Source organism: Chiloscyllium plagiosum, chromosome 6, assembly GCF_004010195.1.
Source record: "Chiloscyllium plagiosum isolate BGI_BamShark_2017 chromosome 6, ASM401019v2, whole genome shotgun sequence".
Classification (NCBI taxonomy): Eukaryota; Metazoa; Chordata; class Chondrichthyes; order Orectolobiformes; family Hemiscylliidae; genus Chiloscyllium; species Chiloscyllium plagiosum.
In genome coordinates this window covers 98,019,713-98,040,948 of record NC_057715.1, presented here as the reverse complement: position 1 = coordinate 98,040,948, position 21,236 = coordinate 98,019,713, and the positions used below count along the sequence as shown (strand labels likewise).

The 21,236-nt window shown below is 38.4% G+C and overlaps 1 protein-coding gene across 6 annotated transcripts in view; it reads right to left on the bottom strand.

Moving 5' to 3' along the window:
- Positions 1 to 21,236, bottom strand: part of LOC122550866 (testis-specific gene 10 protein-like) — a 134,476-nt gene that overhangs the window by 40,257 nt on the left and 72,983 nt on the right. For all 6 annotated transcript variants that reach the window (XM_043692222.1, XM_043692219.1, XM_043692221.1 and 3 more), the window contains 6 exons: positions 20,225 to 20,398; positions 18,342 to 18,419; positions 13,468 to 13,619; positions 7,644 to 7,759; positions 5,286 to 5,440; positions 4,497 to 4,552 (listed from right to left, as the gene is read on the bottom strand). In XM_043692222.1, the coding sequence (XP_043548157.1) occupies positions 4,497 to 4,552; positions 5,286 to 5,440; positions 7,644 to 7,759; positions 13,468 to 13,619; positions 18,342 to 18,419; positions 20,225 to 20,398 (731 nt within the window). The remainder of the gene's footprint in view (positions 1 to 4,496; positions 4,553 to 5,285; positions 5,441 to 7,643; positions 7,760 to 13,467; positions 13,620 to 18,341; positions 18,420 to 20,224; positions 20,399 to 21,236) is intronic.

The window sequence follows — 21,236 nt, the reverse complement described above, 5'->3', positions numbered from 1 at the left end:
CACTAACTATAGGTCCATCAGCTTAATCTTGGTGGGAAAGCTTTTAGAAATGATATTCTGTGACAAAATTCAACTTCAAAATGTCAATGAATTAATGTACACCTTGTTGGTGTAGCGTATTGGAAAACAAGCCCCACCATTCTCAGGGTCATCACTAAATAATTGTAAAACATATGCAAAGAATCCCCAATTTATCTGGTTGACAGAAAGCATAGAGCAGGTTTCTGTAATTAATAATCATTACTATTTGTTACACAATTAATTAGACTGTAGCCACAGGTAAACAGTTACAATCCATTCCATATAACTCTGATATTTAAAATACTTCATTTATAAACTCCCTCTCATTCATACAGGTGCATGCAAGCACACAAACATACGCTCATACACACAATCTATATTCGTTTTTTTGTGTGTAAGTGGTTCCCATGATGGTTCGTATCATTCTGTGCAAGTCAAAATGCTGCTTCTCAGCTATCCATTTATAGATGCGTCCACTAGTTTTCAAGAGGCAGAGGATGGCCAATCCAATTATAAAAGGTCTCTGACATCAATTTGAAGTCACAGCTTTCAGCAACTGCTGAAGGAAAGATAAACTGCTTTTCTTCAGACTTAAAGCATTTCTTTACCGCAGAGATCAGAGACAGCTCCTTAGCAGGCAAGTGGAGATCTGATGACTTCTTTGTACCTTCTTCACAGCCCCAAGTTATTCAGCTACTGAAGAACCAATCATAGTTTTAGGATCGCAGAAGGCTTTTGTCATCTATAACTGGTCACACGTCCATAGATCAATCTGCTTTTTGCTGCCAAAGTTTCTTTGTACCCCACTCTTCAAATCCAGCTTGTCTACAAACAACATCCATTCATCGACTGTGCAAGTTCTGCTTGTAATGTGCGTCAGATTACTTGCTTTCAAAACATACAGCAATCCTTGGTTTTTAAAACAGTTCTTTTCTCCTTTGAGTCCACAATTAAAAATAACAGAAAAATAAAAAGACGGTCTTTATATTAAGCAAAGACAGAATGTATTTGTTTACCAGCTCGATTGTTACTTTGATGAGGCAAGGGCAGTCAGGGTGGTTCGTGTGATCTGCAGGGATTTCTAAAAGGCATTGATAAGACTCCACATAATAACCTTACCAGCAAAGTTGAATCCCATGGAATAAAACATGCAAAATAAAAATCCCTAATAATCAGCGAGAAATTGAGAAACTAATTTGTAAGGAGATTTCAGTTGTCTGTAAGAATAATAGGGTGGTTGGTTATGGTAGGAGATTTTAACTTTCCAAACATAGACTGGGCCTGCCATAGTGTTAAGGGTTTAGATGGAGAGGAATTTGTCAAATGTGTACAAGAAACCTTTCTGATTCAGTATGCGGATGTACCTACTAGAGAAGGTGCAAAACTTGACCTATTCTTGGGAAATAAGGCAGGACAAGTGACTGAGGTATCAGTGGGGGAGCACTTTGGGGCCAGTGACTATAATTCTATTAGTTTTAAAATTGTGATGGAAAAGGATAGACCGGATCTAAAAGTTGAAATTTAAATTGGAAGAAGGCTAATTTGGACGGTATTAGGCAAGAACTTTCAAAAGCTGAGTGGGGACAGATGTTTGCAGGTAAAGGGACGGCTGGAAAATGGGAAACCTTCAGAAATGAGATAAGAAGAATCCAGAGACAGTATATTCCTGTTAGGATGAAAGGAAAAAGTTGAAAAGTGTGGTGCTGGAAAAGCGCAGCAGGTCAGTCAGCATCCGAGGAGCAGGAAAATCGACGTTTCAGGTATAAGCCCTTCTTCAGGATGAATGGAAAGGCTTGTAGGTGTAGGGAATGCTGGACAACGAGAGAAATTGATGTTTTGATTAAGAAAAAGAAGAAAGCATATGTCAGGTATAGACAGGAGAGATTGAGAGAATCCTTAGAAGAGTATAAAGGCAGTAGGTGTATACTTAAGAGGGAAATCAGGAGGGTAAAAAGGTGACATGAGATAGCTTTAGCAAATAGGGTTAAGGACAATCCAAAGAGTTTTTATAAATATATTAAGGACAAAAGAGTAACTAGGGAGAGAATAGGGCCCCTCAAAGATCAGCAAGGCAACCTATGAGTGGAACTGCAGGAGATGGAGGAGATACTAAACTAATATTTTGCATCAGTGTTTACTGTGGAGAAGGACATGAAAGATATAGAATGTGGGGAAATAGACGGTGACATCTTGAAAAATGTCCAAATTACAGAGGAGGAAGTGCTGGATGTCTTGAAATGCATAAAAGTGAATAAATCCCCAGGACCTGATCAAGTGTACCCCAGAACTGAGATATTTGTAGCATCAATAGTCACAGGTAAGGTGCCGGAAGACTGGAGGTTGGCTAATGTAGTGCCACTGTTTAAGAAAGGTGGTAAGGACAAGCCGGGGAACTATAGACTGGTGAACCTGGCATCAGTGGTGGGCAGGTTGTTGGAGGGATCCTTGAGGGACATGATTTACATGTATTAGGAAAGGCAAGGACTGATTTGGGACAGTCAGCATGACTTTGTGCATGGGAAACCATGTCTCATGAACTTGACTTTTTTGAAGAAGTAACAAAGAGAATTAATGAGAGCAGATGTGATCTATATGGATTTCAGTAAGGTACTCGACAAGGTTCCCATGGGAGACTGGTCAGCATGGTTAGATCTCATGGAATACAGGGAGAACTAGCCATTTGAATACAGAACTGGCTCAAAGGTAGAAGACAGAGGGTGGTGGTGGAGGGCTGCTTTTCAGACTGGAGGCCTGTGACTAGTGGAGTACCGAAAGAATTGCCGCTGAGTCCACTACTTTTTGGCATCTATATAAGTGAATTTATGTGAACATAGGAGGTATAGTTAGTAAGTTTGCAGTTGACACCAAAATTGGAGGTGTAGTGGACAATGGAGAAGGTTACCTCAGAGTACAATGGAATATTGTGCGCAAGTATGGTCTCCTTCCTATTGGAAGGATATTGTGAAACTTGAAAGGGTTCAGAAAAGATTTACAAGGATGTTGCCCGGGTTGAAGGATTTGAGCTATAGGGAGGGGCTGAACAGGCTGGGGCTGTTTTCCCTGAAGCCTCAGAGGCTGAGGGGTGACCTTATAGAGGTTAATAAAATTATGAGGGGCATGGGTAGGATAAATACACAATCTTTTCCTGAGGGTGGGAGAGTCCAGATGTACAGGGCATAGGTTTAGGGTGAGAGGGGACCTAAGGGGCAACATTTTCATGCCGAGGGTGATGCATGTAAGGAATGAACTGCTAGAGGAAGTGGTGGAGGCTAGCAGCATTTAAAGGGCATCTGGATGGGTATATGAATAGGAAGGGTTTAGAGGGATATGGGCCAAGTGCTGGCAAATGGGACTAGATTAGGTTAGGATATCTGGTCAGCATGGACGAGTTGGACCAAAGGATCTGTTTCCGTGCTGTACTTCTCTATGACTACATGAAATTGGCTGAGGAACAGAGAATGGAGGATAATGAACAGTTTTTCTTCTGTGCCTCAACTGTCTTCTCCTTCATCATGACCTTCTTTGAATTCCATCATTTGACACAATCTTTGGTCATCTCACCTAATATGTGCTTCATTATTCTTTTCATTTACAGTATCTTGGGATTTTTTTTTAAATATGTTAAACGCCCTAAGCTTGTTGTTGATAATACTGTACAAAAACATTCAACGGGTCTGTATATTAGTGCACAGGCAACATGTTACAACAGGTTAATTAACTTAAAATTGATCATGTATAATTTGTAAAAGGAACAAAGTTAATACATCCAGTTAATGAAAAATAGTCATTTGTTCTGACGAAGGGCCATTAACTTGAAACCTTAACTCTGCTCCTCAAGCAGAAAGTGTCTCACCTGTTGAGTACATTCTGCTTTTATTTCAAGTATTATATCTGCAAAAGATTGCTTTTGTATGAAACTAATCATGTTATTATTTCACACAAGCAGAATCATAAGGAGAAAGTGTGGACAATAGATGCTGGAGATCAGAGTTGAGATTGTGGCACTGGAAAAGCACAGCAGGTCAGGCAGCATCCGAGGAGCAGGAGAATCGATGTTTCGGGCATAAGCCCTTCACGAGGAAGAGCTGATTCCTGATGAAGGGCTTATGCCTGAAATGTCAATTCTCCTGCTTCTTGGATGCTGCCTGATCTGCTGTGCTTTGCCAGCACCACATTCTCGAAGCAGAATCATAAGCAGATGAAGATGTCTTAGACTGACGACTACATATTCAAAAACAATGATGGAAATTCTTCCCAACCTAGATTAACTATTATTGCATAGAAAATTATAAATATTTCTTTTTCCTCTGGTTACTTTGCCTCTCTTAATTCTGTGATATGTACTTGGTACGGAAGAAAAACAGGAACACTGTATCATAATTAAATATGAAATTCATAGAGTTAAAGTGCTGCTCCAATGTCAGGCAAATATTCAAGTTTTCAATAAACATTTCAAAAGGCTAAAATGTACTCACTCAACAGTTGTTTCCAATTCACTTATATGTAGTTGATTATCTGTAATGTTCTTTTTCTTCAGAAAAAGTGAATACGAAAATTAAATTCATTTAAATTAGGTAGATAATAGATTTAATAATAGATGTTAATACACTTTCACAATCAAATCAAAGTTCTGTACACCTAATGCAAGTTTATCGTAAGTGTCATGTAAACCTTGGACAAGTTTGCATTTACATTGTTTTTCTGGAATTTGCATAATTTTTTGTGAAATCATGATAGACAATTGGGACAACCCTTTTAATTAATAACATTCCATAATAATCCAAGAATTTAATAAATGAGGAATACTTTATTTGGTGAAAGGGAACACTTCCATGATAGTTGGTTTCTTTAACACAAAATTTGAGGTATAACTTATAAGGGTGATAAGAATTACTTCAAGAGAGGAGCCCAATAAAGATTCTAAATAATTTATGTAAACAATAGCTTCACAGAGGTTTTCTCATTCGTTGGAAGTTGGTCCATTCAACTTTTTAGACTTAGCTTTATAGATTGAATAAACTTCGAATTATACCTCTTAAGGTTTGTCACCCAACTACAAATTGGGATTTCTTTTTTTTTGCTTAAGACCTTACATTGAACATAAGAAAAAGTAACCAAATAAAAAACTTCTAAGTTAAAGATCCCTCATAGAATAAACTAAATATTCTGCCTTCACTTCTTTAATTATTGCAAACCTGTTCAAAATACTACTAATAATTTAGCAAGTTCAAAAATATAGCACAGTGTCTTTAAAAATCACTTACTCTCTGGTGGAGTGTATCCTCTAGGGAAGCAATTGTTTCAGTCTTTTCATCCGCGAGCTCCTGTAAACTATTCTTTTGTTTATCAAGTTCATAGACACTTGCTCGAGCTGAGCTAATTTCTTCTTGAAGTGAAGAAATCTGTCTGGTCAGATCATCTGTTGGGCAATAGATTCATAAGTTAAGATTCTATAATGAATTAATCAGAACTATTTCCTAAATTTAAAATATTGTTGTTTGATGACAACTAACATGCTTATATAACCTACCTTATAATAAAATTATTGTATATTGTCATAATTTGAAGCTACATTTTTTAATATTTAAAACAGTAAAGGTCTAGGAATGCCAATAAAGGTAAAATCCTCACGCAAAATGGAAGCAATTTCCCACTAGAAATTGTTGAACTCAAGATGGCTTTTAAAAAAAGAAACATTTTCCTTCATATAAAACCTCATTCTAACACAGGTAGACAATCCTTTATCCGAAGTTCCAAAATCCGAAAAGCTCCGAAATCCGAAAAGTATTTTGCTGAAGTTTTTTCTCATTAACAAGGTTGTTTGGCGTGTAAACAGTTAACACAACTCCACACCCACTCGACCCACATTACTCAGCTGTGATGTAGAAGCGTGGCCCAGCATTGGCACATGTCAATTCTGTCTCAACACTCGTAGTAATCACAGGTATGACTGCTGTTTGGTAGGTTTTTTTATTTTACTATGAAAATATTATTTACTTCTTTATCTGAAAAATTCCAAAATCCGAAAGACAGCTGGTCCCGAGGGTTTCGGATAAAGGATTGTCTATCTGTAGCATGTTTTCATTTCAGTGTGGTTTAAAATTAGGGACACTTCCTGACAGCAGTGCTGCCATTTGGTTTTGCATTGCTGCTGAATAAGTTCACTCTTTTTAAAAAGAAACCCCATACTTTGCTGCCTCCTTTTTCAACACATTTATTGCCTTTCCCCTGGGCCCTGTTGCTTGACACCTGTCCTGACCATTTGCCATCACATCCGCTTGGTGTTTCTTTTAACCCTCTGACTCAGCACTTCTTGTCAGGACCTTTCTGCTCATCACTTCGCTCAGTCACTGTTTTCTGCAAACCATCCCACTACCTCCCCCCACAAAGAATCATTCTTAGACCTTTGCTCATGCCACTCCTCTCTTCCATACCTCCTCACTTGCTCAGGGAAACTTCAGGAGAGGGAAATGGAAAAACTTGAGGCAGAAGCAGCAATCAGGAGTTAAGTAAGAGTTAAAAAGTTACAAGAAACATTTTGGTCCAGTTCAACACAAGGCAGCCAATGGGTTTTGATTGCATTTAAAGCTTTTCTTGTTTAATATGAGGTTTTAAACAAAAATTTTTAAAAAGTGATATATTTCCCAATGTATTTACTAGGTGGCAAGGGCTTTATGGTATTATTGCTGGACTGTTATTTCAGACTCAGATTGTGTTCTGGGGACCTAGATTCGAATCCTGCCATGGTGGAATTTGAATTCAATTTTTAAAATCCAGCAATTATGAGCCTAATGATGACCATGACTCTATTGCTGATTGTCAGGAAAAACCCATCTGTTCCATTACTGTCATGGAAACTGCTATTCTTACCTAGTCTGGCCTATATGTGAATCCAGACCCACAGCAATGTGGTTGACTCTAAACTGCCCTTTAGGAAATTAGAGATAAGCGATAATAAATGCTGGCTTAGGCTGTGACACCTTCATTCCATGACTGACTGAATAAAACAAATTATTGATATACTTCCCACACTTTTAAAAACATTTTAACTTCATGTCATTTTAGCTTCCATTGATTTCCTGTCTATTACTTTTAAAAATGGAATGATTGTAATTATTGTTGTGAAAAAACAGATTGCTCATTCAATTCACCAGTGAATAGCTGGCTCTATGGACCAGGAAAATCCAGGGTTTGAACCTCTTGATCACCCATAACATTTGCAGTTACATCTCTATATGTCATAAGTTTAGAGAGAAAAGGAAACAAAATTTCCTTCATCAAAACTTATCATCACCGTGATTTGCAGTTGGTGACAGGATTTTGATGCTTTGGCAAAGTTGAATATTGTGATGACCTACAATGCTAAGGCTCAAAACATTTATTGATTATTTGGACCAGATAATATGAAATACAAAATGCCCATATAACTGTAACCTATCAAAAGCATGATGCAGATTGTAGCACCAAATAATAGATTAGGTGCACAGTGATAGCCCTGATGATTCCTTTCTCTTTTTTTTCTCTTCATAAATGAAGAATGAAAATATTCAGGAAAATCTGACAAATTGTTATCTCAAATGTTATACATTCATTGCTTTGCTTTAAAATGAAGTGGGTATTACCGATCTTTTCATTCTGCCGAACATTTTTATCCTGTGCAAGTTGTAGATCAGTGGTTTTTAATGAGAGACGTCGCTGGGTTTCAGCAAGACTGTCTTCTGCCTGGTCCATTAACATTCTGCAACAATAAGTACCACAATGTATTTTTGTTGTTGTTTAAGGCAGTAGGACAGTTTTGTTTTCTTAACCTAAAAACATTTTTCAGGAACTGCATCTAAATAATGTGAATTGAAACTTCCACATAAGAATTAATAGCACCTCCCATTGATAATAGTATTTCTTAATTTCTAATCATGTATTTTCCAAATATGTTCTGTTCAACAGTATTAATATACCCTGTCATTTGTAAGGCAGATATTTCTAAATACCTAAATCTTCATGAACCCTTATCTCATCAAAAAAAAATTTAACCAAGACAGTTATACACAATTTTTACTTAGAAAATTCATGTTGGCTTTCTCTTAATTCATCCTTATTTGTCCAACCAATAGGTAAACAGAATAGGCTGAAGTTGTTGGGTTCATTGATTCATTTTTTTTGAACAAGGGTGTAGTAAATTTGCAATTCTCCTGTCTTCAGGTGTACACTATAACTAAACAGGATTGAAATATTATGGTGAATGCTTCCACAATTTCCACTTTTACTTCTCTCAGTGCCCTCAGATGAATTTGATCTGGCCCTAGCAAATGTTTTAAAAGTTCACACAATTGGTTTTCTAATACAGCCATATCAAAAACCTGTAGCATATCCAGTGTCTCAATGACTATCTCTTTCAATACGATTTAGCAGCAAATTCTTCTTTAGTTAAGACAGATCATTTAGTACCTCAGCCATGCCCCCTGTTTTCTTGCATAAATCATGTTTGTGGTCCCAAATCAGCCTCATTCCTCCTTTTAACACCTTTTACTGTTTACATATCATTAGAATTTTGGATTTCCTTTTATGTTACTTGCTAATCCCTTCTAACACTCTCTTTGCTTTTCATTCTTATCACTTTACTTTAGGTACATCTGCTCCACGCTTGTTTCACCAGGGTTGATCTCTGCCAAATGGTAGACTGAGGGATCATACAAACTACAGCATCTACAGCATAGAAAAGGGTCTTTTGGCTCAAGGAAACAAAAACAAACAACCTAACTATTCTAATCTCATGTTCTAGCACTTACCCCATAGCATTGTATGCCTTGGCATTACAATCTAAATACTTCTTAAACGTTACAGGGTTTCTGCGTCTGTCACCCTCTCAAGCAATGAGTTTCAGCCAGTGTATCCATTCTCTCTTCATAACTAAAATGCTCCCAACCCAGGCAACATCCTGGTAAATCGCTCCTACATCTTCTCCTATAATGTGGATTCCAGGACTGTACACAATGCTCCAACTGTGGCCCATGCAACGTGTTACTCAGTTCCTTTAAAGTCTAGGCCTTAGCTAGTAAAAGCAAGTATCCCATATGACTTCTTAACCATGTTATCTACCCATCCTGCTACCTTAAGAAACTGGTGGACATGCACACCAAGGTCACTCTGATCCTTGGTGGTTCCCAGGGTTCTACTGTTCATCATATATTCCCCATCTTATTTGCCTAGGCCAAGCGCATCATCACAAACTCATCCGGATTGAATTCCTTTTGCCACTGATCAGCCTATCTAACCAACCCATGTCTATCCTCCTGTAATCTAAAGCTATCCTCTTCACTACTTATCCATCCTATTAATTTTTGTATCATCCACAAACTTACTGATCAACATTCTACATTCAAGTCTATATATACCACAAACATCAAGGGCCCCAACAGTGATCCCCGTCAACACAGGCTTAGTCATAAAAACACTCCTCAACTACCACCCTCTGCTTCCTACCACAAAGCCAATTCTGGATCCAGTTCACTACATTGATATAGATACGCTTGGCTACAACATGACAGATTGTATTAGAACACTATTGCTGCTATTTGCCTACAGCACCTCATGGATTCCTAGTTTTGAGCTATGAAATCTATTGTGAATTCTTCCTATTTACCATACTGATAATCACACAACATGATAACGCAAAGTGCGAAAGATCACTCTTTCCAATGTTGTGGGCAAATGCAGCAGGTAAATTGATGAACTCCATTATGGAGCCACTGTGCCAAAACTGTTATCAGAAAAAATATATGATCTACTGTTTACAGATGACAGCAGTATGATTGTCCACATTGCATCAGATATGCAACTATTCTTGGTCTCCTCAATTCTGCATACAAAAAACTTAGCCTCTCATTAAATGCTGTGAGAAGTCTGTTAACCCTGGTCAGCCAAATATTCACCTCTGTAGGTGATACTGTAGACAATGTCAAGCACTTTGCATACTTTGACAGCTGCTTCTCTCAAGAGGACATCACTCACAATCAAGTTGCACCAGCTCAACTTGTCAAATGCTAGTTCCTGTAGATTGTAAGTTTTTCCACAAGTCAACAAAAGTCTGTATGTGTTCAGCAACTATCCACACCATATTCTTGTGTTGCAGTGAGATATGAACTGTTCATCAGTGATACACTTTCCAGCATTAGAGAAATTTCAAGAGCGATGCCTCTAGCACATCCTCCAGATCCAAGGGAGAAGCATCAAACAAATGTTAACGTTCTTCTTGAAGTCGGCCCCATGAACGTTCAGTCAACATTTCTGCAAAATCAACTTTGATGGATGGGCACTGTGTCTGGATGGCTGAAAATTACCACTAGGCCCTGATTTCTCAACTCTCAAACTCTCAACATCAGAGGAAAGAGCCATCACTTTAAAGACACACTGAAGCTCTCCAAGCTTGGCAGAATTGACACCAATCATTCATAACAGTGACACTCAATGATCAATCATATTGCATTAACTTTGAGCCACAATGCCTTAATGATGATGAAGAGCAGCTGCAGAGAAGAAAAGAAAATGAAGCAAATCCTGCATTTTGGATCTTACTATGTCATTGGACATCCTGCCCTATGTACCCAAAGACCTCAATTGAGAGTCCATCTGTTCAGTCACATGAAGATCAACAGCAGAAACTTGTAGAACTGAGTAAACTTCATCTCAAATCAAGGGGCCAGATGATGACAGTGTATCCTCAAGACATAGTAGATTGGTCAGTGCAGTGCAATATAGCTACTCTTGATGCTAGATGTTGAAGTTCCCTATTCAGAGTATATTCTGTCCACCTTTTGACCTAAGTTTTTATTTCAACATGGAGTACTGCTGATCCATCAGCTAAGGGAGGAGCAGCAGCTGGTACTTGGCAAGAGGTTTCTTTGCTCATGTTTAATATAACACCATGAGATTTTATATGGTCTAGAGTGTAAATTTTGAGGCCTATCAGGACCATTACCCCCTCAACTGTATACCACAGTGCTGCTACTGCAGTAGGTCTGTCTTGCTAATTGGACAGGCCATAACTGGGGAATCGGAAATGTTGCTGAAAGGTGCACGACAATTTTGGCTCAAGTTCTGAAGTATTTGTGAGAAAGATTTTATCGGGTCAGTTTCAACACATTGTTATACGTTATCAGATTGAATCTGATACTGAACTCAAAGCTAAATCGACTTCTCTAGTTTTGTGTTTATGCTTTTTTTATAGCGGTTTGATACAACTGATTCAGAGGAAAGTTAAAAATCAATCAAAAAGCAGTGGGTCTTGGAGACTACTGAATATTGTATTAGATGAAACTTTTATTTTTTTTAAAAAAACTAGAGCATTACAGCAGCTGAAAATGTGTTGCTGGAAAAGCGCAGCAGGTCAGGCAGCATCCAGGGAACAGGAGAATCGACGTTTCGGGCATAAGCCTGACCTGCTGCGCTTTTCCAGCAACACATTTTCAGCTCTGATCTCCAGCATCTGCAGACCTCACTTTCTCCCTAGAGCATTACAGCATCCAACTACAGCTGATTTCATAAACCAACAATGATCTCCATTTAATAAGATAATATTCAGACTGATTTTTTACATTGCACAGACCAGAAGCATGGGAAATTTGCTACAAGCCTACTCTTTATGCCGAACTTTGTCTATCTGTCTTCCACCTTATCACTAAGCTGCCACTTTGTTCCTTCTTCCCACTCACTCTATTCCTCTCCCCAGCTGCACTGTCCCTACCCTACTTGCTCTCACTGCCTGTCTTAAAAAATTGCAGAATCTCTAATGTCAAGTACTAATGAAAAATCAATCAAACAGAACCATTTCTCCCCAGAGATGGTTCCTCTCCTACTGAAGAGGAGTGGCAGATGGAGTTTAATAATTGTGAGGTGCTGCAGTTTAGACAGACAAATCAGGGCAGGACTTATACACTTAAGGTCTGGACAGAGAGCTCAGTCTGCAGGTTCATAATTCTGTGAAAGTGGAGTCCCAGTCAGATTGGATAGTGAAGAAGGTGTTTGGTATGATTGCCTTGATTGATCAGTGCATTGAGTAAAGGAGTGGAGAGGTCATATTGCAGCTGTACAGGTCATTGACTAGGCTACTTTTGGAATACTGCATGCAATTCTGGTCTCCCTACTATAGGAATGATGTTATGAAACTTGAAAGAGTTCAGAAAAGATTTCCAAGGATGTTGCCAGGGATGGAGGATTTAAGCTATAGAGAGAATCTGAATAGACTGACGCTATTTTCCTTGGAGCTTTAGAGGTTGAGGATCAACCTTATAGAGGTTTATAAAATCATGAGGGGCATGCATAGGGAGAATAGCCAAGGTATTTTCCCCAGAGTGGGGGAGTCCAAAACTGGAGGGCATAGGTATAAGGTGAGAGGGGAAAGATTTAAAAGGGACCTAAGGGGCAACTGTTTCAAGCAGAGAGTGGTGTATGTATGGAAGGAGCTGACAAAAGAAGTGGTGGAGACTAGCACAATTACAACATTTCATAGAATCCCTACAGTGTGAAGGCAGGCTATTTGGCCCATCGGGTCCACACCAATCTTCTGAGGAGCATTCCACTCCGACCCTCCGCACTACCCTATCCCTGTAACTGTGCATTTTCCACAGCTAATCCACCTAGCCTACACATCCCTAGACAGTATCGGCAATTTAGCATAGCAAATCCACCTAACCTGCACATCTTTGGACTGTGGGAGAAAACCAGAGCACCCAGAGGAAATTTACACAGACACAGGTAGAACGTCCAAACTCTACACAGACAGTTGCCGGAGCCTGGATCAAAACCAGGTCCCTGGCGCTGTGAGGCTGCAATGCTAACCACTGAGCCACCGGATGGGTATATGAATAGAAAGGGTTTAGAGGGATATAAACCAAATGCTGGCAAATGGGACTAGATTAATTTAGGATATCTGGTCGGCATGGACAAGTTGGACTGAAGGGCCTGTTTCCGTGCTGTACAGTTCTATGATTCTATTTAAAGTTGTTTGTTATTTCAGATTTCCCAGCATCAGTATTACTTTATTTTTGACTTGATACGTGTGTGTGGACATCTGATAATGTGCAATCAACTATCTACCATTACATTAGAAAGCAGTGAAGAAAATATCTCTTTAGAATCTAATACCAGTTCACTCTCTAATTGATTGATTGCTTCTTACTCAGTGCACATGGAAAATAAAAGTGAGAAAAAAATGCATATTTAAGCTAGATCATGACCAAACTGAAAACCAAAATGAGATTTTCTGTTGTGGTCTTCCCAGAAGTACCAGGTGCACATCATGTAAAATTGCTGAGTCCCAGGTATGCAGTTTTGTTCAAAAATTGTTCTAAAATGCTGAAGTTCCAAGGTTTCTTAATTTTACAAACACAGGTGTTTTTAAAATGAAACATGTCATCTACTGATTATCTTCAAATTACCACACTAATTCACCTGATCTGGTTGTTTTCTGCTCTCTGCCTGCACAGTTCATCTTCAGTATCAGATGACTTTCTAGCCAATATTTTGACTTCTTCCTCCAGAGAAGTTACACTATCTTTTAGACAAGTCAACCTAGAACGATGTTCCAATCTTTCATTTTCTAACTGAAAGGAGCAAAACAATGCAAATCTGAGTGACAATACACAAACTGTGCTCAATGTAGGTTTCAGAGACACAAGACATTGTTGCAATTGTAAATAGATTTTTTCTGATAAGGAAGAGCAAATCTAAATGTAATGTGATAAGATGTCTGAAGTTATTAACAAAAACTGGCTTTTGAAACATTACGTTTTGTGGTTATCCAAAAATTAATTACATTTTTGTCATGGTAGAAGCATATGTTAAGGAAAGGACTTGCAAGAAAGGTACTGAATAATCCTAGATAATTTTAATGTACATATAGATTTTGTAAATAAATTGGTCTGGAGTACGAGTTTGTACAGCATTTTAGAGCCAATCTGGGAGCAAGTTGCCCCTCACCAGGTAATGTGCAAGTACATTATGTACAATAATGTGCAGGATTAATTAGTGACTTCACAGTAAAGGAGTATATATAAAGTAAGTACTGATCATCCAGAGTGAGGCTGATGACATAATAGTGCAAAATTAGGAAATGGTGGCACTGTTGAACAGATATTTTGCCATGGTCTTCACTGTAGAAGAGAGAAATAACTTCACAGAAATACTTGTAACTCAAGATTGAAAGGAAGAGAGAAGCTTAAAACAATTACAATAGTCGGGAAAAGGATACTAGGAAAATTCTTAGAAGAACAACAAGTCCCTAACATTTAATGGTTTGCACCCTAGGGTTTTAAAATAAGTAGTGGTTGGGCTTGGTGTATTGAAGTCATTCAGCCTATCAAGTGTCAAAGGAAAATTGTTAGAATCTAAAGTTGGCTATAGCAGGGCCCTTAGAAAATCTGAATGCAATCAGATAGAATGCAAAGAGAAATTGTATTCAATTAATCTACTAGAATTCTTTGAAGAAGTAACAAGCACTGTAAATAAAGGGAACTTGTAGATGTAGCACACATGGATATCCAAAAGACATTTAATAAGGTACCACATCAAAGGTTACAACACAAACTAAGAGTTCATGGTGTGGCTATAATTATCATGAGTAAAGGATTGATGACCATCAGGAAGCACAGAGTAGAGCCAAAAGAATATTTTTTATTTTGGCAATCTGTGACTAGTAGAATGCCAAAGGGATCATTGAAGGGCTTCAATTATCTACAATCTACAGCAATTATTTGAACGAAGAGACTGAACATACAGTTGCAAAATTTGCTGATAGCACAAAGATAGGTAAGAGAGCAAGTTATGTAGACAGCGTAAGAAATCCACAAAGGATTGCACATAGGTGATGTGAGAGCAAATATTGGCAGATGGAAAATAAGGTGGGAAAATGTGAATTTATTCATTTTGGTAGAAACAATAATCAACATATTATTCAAAGCAGAAAAACTAGAACTGTGAGGTACAGAGGAATCTAAATGTCCTGTTGCATAAATGACAAAAAAGTTAATGACAAAATGACAAAAAAGTTAAAAGGAAGACAAATGGAATATTAAGGAATAGGGGAATAGAATATAAATAGGAAAGTTTTGCTACTGTTGTAAAAGGAAATTGTACAAGGGAAAAACTCAGCAAATTCTGTGGATAGAAAATATCCTTTATGTAAGAAGACATTTGGAATACTTTGTACAGTTTTTGTCTCCTTATTTAAGGATATTTTATCTCCACACATGCTGCCAGACCTACTGAGGTTTTCCTTGTACAATGCTTTGTGTTTATGCAAAAGTGGTCCAGAAAGAGTTACTTGACTGATGCCAAAAGAAACGTCTCGAGAAAAGGTTAGACAAGTTGGGCATGTAGGCATTGTATTTCAGAAGGATAGACATTTTATTGAAACATATAAGAACACAAAAGAGGAGGCAGCGATTTTAAAAGGATTGCAAGATGTAGGGTGTGACTTCATTCTGAACACAGTGCAAAGAGAGGAGGCAATTTTAAAAAGAGCACAGAGAGTGGGGATGAAAATATTCTGAACAAGCACACAAAGAGGTGTAGCAAGTTTAAGAAGAGCATGGAGATTGAGGATGGCTTCATTCTGACAAGAGTCAACAGAAGGCAGGAAGATTAAAAACAGCATGATGGAGAGATTTCATTCTTAACACCGTGCTAAAAGTTGAGGTAGCAATTTGAAAAGAACATATTGTTCTGAACACAGCACCAGGAAAAGAGTATGAAAAAGATATGGCATCACAGGAAATTTGTAAGTTGGTGAGAAACTGCTGTTAGGGAGTGAATCTGTATAGTTTAAAACAAAAGAAAATAGCATTTACAAAGTTGAAGCAGCTTTCTGGATTTCAGGAAGAAACACTGGTAAAAATGTGTAAAATTAAATCAAGTTAAAGGAAAACAAAATAAAATGAAATGAAGAAAAATAATGTTAGCATAAGTGAAGCAAAGATAAGTTACAAAGTAAGTTTTAATACCAAAGCAAGTTTACAATTATTCTAAGGCTAACAAATAGTTTTGAACAAGATGGCAAGTCAATGGGCACAAATGAAATTAATATATGGGAAGTCATGCACATACCATGTGTCCAAATAAACTCTTCTGCAGGAAGTGTCACCAACTACACAAGCTTGAACTCTATTTCAGAAATTTTAAAATTGGTGGGCGACACAGTGGCTAGCACTGCTGCCTCACAGCGCCAGAGACCCGGGTTCAATTCCCGCCTCAGGCGACTGACTGTGTAGAGTTTGCACATTCTCCCCGTGTCTGCGTGGGTTTCCTCGGGGTGCTCCGGTTTCCTCCCACAGTCCAAAAATGTGCAGGTTAGGTGAATTGGCCATGTTAAATTGCCTGTAGTGTTAGGTGCAGGGGTAAATGTAGGGGAATGGGTTTGGGTGGGTGCGCTTCGGCGGGTCGGTGTGGACTTGTTGGGCCGAAGGGCCTGTTTCCACACTGTAAGTAATCTAATCTAATCATTCCACCCAGACCCAAGCTAACACCTTATCCCTATAACCTTGCACTTACCATGGCTAATCCACCTAGCTTGCACATCTCTGGACACTAGGGACAATTTAGTAGGGCCAATCCATTTAACCTGCACATCTTTGGACTATGTGAGGAACTGAAGCACCCAAATGAAACCCACACAGACACAGGGAGAATGTGCAGACTCCTCATAGACAGCAACCAAGAGTGAAATCTAACTGCGGTTCCTGGCACTTTGAGGCAGCAGTGCTAACCACTGAGCCACAATGCCTCCCAGTAGACCAGATTGACTACACCCCAGAGTTCTGAAGGAGATACCTGAGGATTGTAGAGGCATTAGTTGTTATCTTTCGGGAATCACTGGAATCAGGGAGGATTGAAAAATGGCTAAGAAGGTATTGAGACACAAGACATGAAATTCTCAGATGGTAGATGGTGGGACTGTCCTATGAAGAGGTATTGGGCAAACCAGCTTTTTATTTTCTACAGCTTCAAAGAATGAGGGATGATCTCATTTTAACTTACAAAATGCTTAAAGGGATATACTGGGGAGATGCAAGTCAGATGTTTCCCCTAGGTGGGGAGTCTAGGAACATATTGACAGGAAAAGGCCAAGCAGCCATAGACTCATAGAGATGTACAGCAAGGAAACAGACCCTTCGGTCCAACTTGTGAGGCTGCTTCACCATTCAATGAGGTCATGGTTAATGTGGCCTCATTCCATACCCCTGCTTTAGCCAATATCCCTGAATACCTTTCCTTAACAAAATTATCAATCTCAGATTTAAAATTATCAACTGATTTAGCATCCACTACCATTTGTGACAGAGAGTTTGAAACATCCATAACCCTTTGTGTGTAGAAGTGCTTCCTAACATCTCTCCCTGAAGTTTGGCCCCAATTCTCAGACCATGCTCCCTCGTCCTAGAACTCCCAACCAGTGGAAATTATCTTTATCTACCCAGTCTTTTCCAGTTAATATCTTGAACACTTTGAAACAACATGAGCCCGGGTCAACTCACGATACTCTAAGTGGGGTCTAGCCAGGCTTCAGTATAATTGCAGCATAACTGTGCATTATTGTACTCCAGTCCTCAATCTATAACGGCCAGCATTTGATTTGCACTAGAATTAGGGAGCACATTTTTTAAATAAGAGGATGCCATGTAGGACTGAGAGGAGGAGAAACCTTCTTACTCAGAGGATTGTGAATCTTTGTAATCATCTACCTGGAGGGGCAATGGAAGTTTAGGTATTTTAGAGAGTTTCATAGGTTTTTGATTACTTGGAAAGTAAAGTGTCATGGGATAGGGCACTGAAGTGTTTGATTAGCCATGATTGTATCAAATGATGAAGCAGGCTCAATGAGCTAAATACCTACTCTTGGTCCTATTATGAGAAAGCTTAACAGGGTGAATGAAGGAGGATGTTTTCCCTTGTGGGTGAAACTGAAACCAAAAACTCAGTTTCAAAATGAGGGGCTGAAAATAGAGATGTGGAGGGTTTTTTTCCTCTTTGAGTCTATGGAATTCTCTTCCCCAGAGAGCAATTAGAGTCAGATTATTTAGTACTTTTAAGTTGGGTTATGTAGAATTTTCATTGGCAAGAGTTAAATGTTATGGAGAGCAGACAGGAAAGTAGAGTCGAGCCCAGAAACACATTTGCCATAATCTCATTAAAATGGCAGAGCAGGCTCAAGGGTCTGACTGGCCTGCTCTTGTTTCTATTCCATAAGTTTATTATGTCAATTTATTCTTTATTTTTAGAAAAATCACTATTTTAATACATTATTACACATTTATAAAAGTTAACATTACTGTGTGCATGGAATTCTTCAGGTCTTCTATTCTTTGCTCCAGATGCGATCTTTCATTAATTGCCGTCTCCTGAGAAATCTATTGCAAGATGGAGACCATTAGATACTGAGTTTCAAACTAGATTTAATGTTATTCACCTACTCAATTCACAATTACTATTCACAATTTATATGTGACTTCACCATTCCATTGTTGCTTCAACTGAGATTAACAATTTATACCCAGGCCATGTCTTCTCTATCTTGTCAGAGACATTAAACCTTTTACTTTAAATAGATCATGAACTATTCAGTATACTATCCCATGACAATTTCAAAGGTAGAGCAAGTGTAATCATTATGATACGAAACCACTAAAGCAGCAAAAGCACAAGCTAAAGATAGAATATTAGCAGAAAAGAACATAATCCATTTGGTATATGATTTGCAAAAAATGGTTATTCACAGAAGGGCAAGAAAACAAAATAAAAGCAGAAGTAATGTATCCATATAGCATGATGATCCCAGATTACCTTAAAACATTAAAACTACAAAATGTAGAAAGAGAGACTCAACTCATTGAGTCTGCTGTGTCATTGAAAGAGATCATGGCTGATCTGATAATCCTCAACTCCACTTTACTGCCTTTTCCGAATAACCCTCAATTCCCTTATTGATTAAAAATCTATCTCAGTCTTGAATATACTTAGGGATCCAGCTTCAACAGACTTTGCGGTAAATAATAAAACTAAAAATTCACTACTCTCAGAGAAGAAATTCTGTCTTAAATGTGCAACCTCTTAATCTGAGTTTATGTCCTCTGGTCCTAGATTCTCCTGCAAGGGGAAACCTTTCCACATCTATCCTTTCAAGTGCCCTAAAAGAATCTTGTATGTTTTGATAAGGTCACTTCTCATTCTTCTATATTGCAATACATACAGGCCCAGTCTACTCAACTTCCAAAGGGGTGTACAGGACAGAGAAATTTAATTCGATAATTCCAGAGTTTAGGGCTGAGGCAGCAGAAGGCACAGCTATTAAGAATGAAGTCAATAAAATTGAGGATGTCAATTTGGCACCACAATCAACTTATTTTTCAATTGAGCTAATTTGTGGGTTTGTCATTATGGACTTGCAATTTTAGAGATCAATTTAAGTCTAGCAATTTTATAACAAGAAGAGTATTAGGAGACCTCACACTTCTAACTTCTAACCGATAAAATGAGGTAACAAAATTAAATATCGGCAGAAAAAAAATAAGTTAGCACCAAAGATGTAAATTACTTGTTAGGACCTTTAATGTGGAAAGTATACATTTAAATCAAAACATGTTTTCAAAATTCCAGATGAGACCTAACATTAGTTAAATTAATAGCCAATTTCAACAGATGCACCACAGCAGTTTCAGGAATTGACTGAAATTTATGAGACCAGAAACAGGGTATGGATCATAATTTCAGGTAGACTAACACAAAATACAGCTTGGAAAAAAAAATGACAGGAAGTAACAAATTAAATGAAAAGACGGGTGAGCCTTATTCCTGTTATGTTCCTGGTCAAAGGGAAAAATAAAACGTGCTGTTGCAATCAGCAGCAAGGAAACAATAAAGAAAATGGTGTAAGATGAAAAATCTTTTACTCAATTATGAATACTTTTTCCTACCTTCATGGCCTGGTAGTGTACAATTTCACAATTCCTACCAAATTCTATGTATTGCATGTCAGATTTAAGGCTGATATGTATTGCCCTATACGGCTTATTCGGATTAATGCTTTGTAACAACAATAAATAAGTTAATTATCAGGCATATACTGTCAACGGCAATTTAACACTGATTATCTAATAACTTCATGACTTGCTAGGTTCAGTAAATGGTTTTAGGTTCATGTTGTGCTATTCCTCACCTTTAATCGTTCCCGAAGACTATCCCGCTCTGTGGTCATTCTCCTCAAGTCTGCAACAGCTTCATCACGTTCACATTCTAAACGTCGCAGAACATCCTGCGCTGTCAAACTGTTTTTCTGAGATCTTGGTGACTTGGTAGCATCCCTGCGTAGTCTATTAAGCTCTTCCTGGGCCTAGGTTATTTTGTACAATTAGCATAACAAACACTTAATTGTGTTTTTTTTCCCAGATTTATGTATAATTGAATTTCTTGGAAACTTATACTGAGAGTCCCAGTTAATCACATGTCCCATACCAAAATCGGGTTTTTATATTATAACGATGGCTTTGTGTCTAGCACCATGAAATTCAAGCCTCTGATTATTCAGCACCATGTTAACAGCCATATTACACAACCAATAATGAGCAATTGAGGACCCTTGCCCATGGACTGGTCGTAACAGAAAGGAAAAAAAAGATTCCAGCTGACAGTAAAGATAATCAAAGTGAAACTGTAGAGGACAAGTAGATAATTATTACATGGACTGGCTACATCACACATCATACAGAGATATTTCTATCTGCCTTTGAGATGTTTCAGACACTCAAGATTTAGAATCCTTGCAGTGTTGAAACAGGCCCTTCGGCCCACATCGACCTTCCAAACAGTAACCCACACAGACCCATTCCCCTACCCTATATTTATCCCTGAACACAATGGCAATTTAGGAGGTATAAACAATGACTGCAGATGCTGGAAACCAGATTCTGGATTAGTGGTGCTGGAACACTTCAACCCCAGGGCATCAATGTGGACTTCAACAGTTTCCTCATTTCCCCTTCCCCCACCTCACCCTAGTTCTAAACTTCCAGCTCAGCACTGTCCCCATGACTTGTCCGGACTTGTCCTACCTGCCTATCTCCTTTTCCACCTATCCACTCCACCCTTTCCTCCCTGACCTATCACCTTTATCCCCTCCCCCACTCACCCATTGTACTCTATGCTACTCTATCCCCACCCCCACCCTCCTC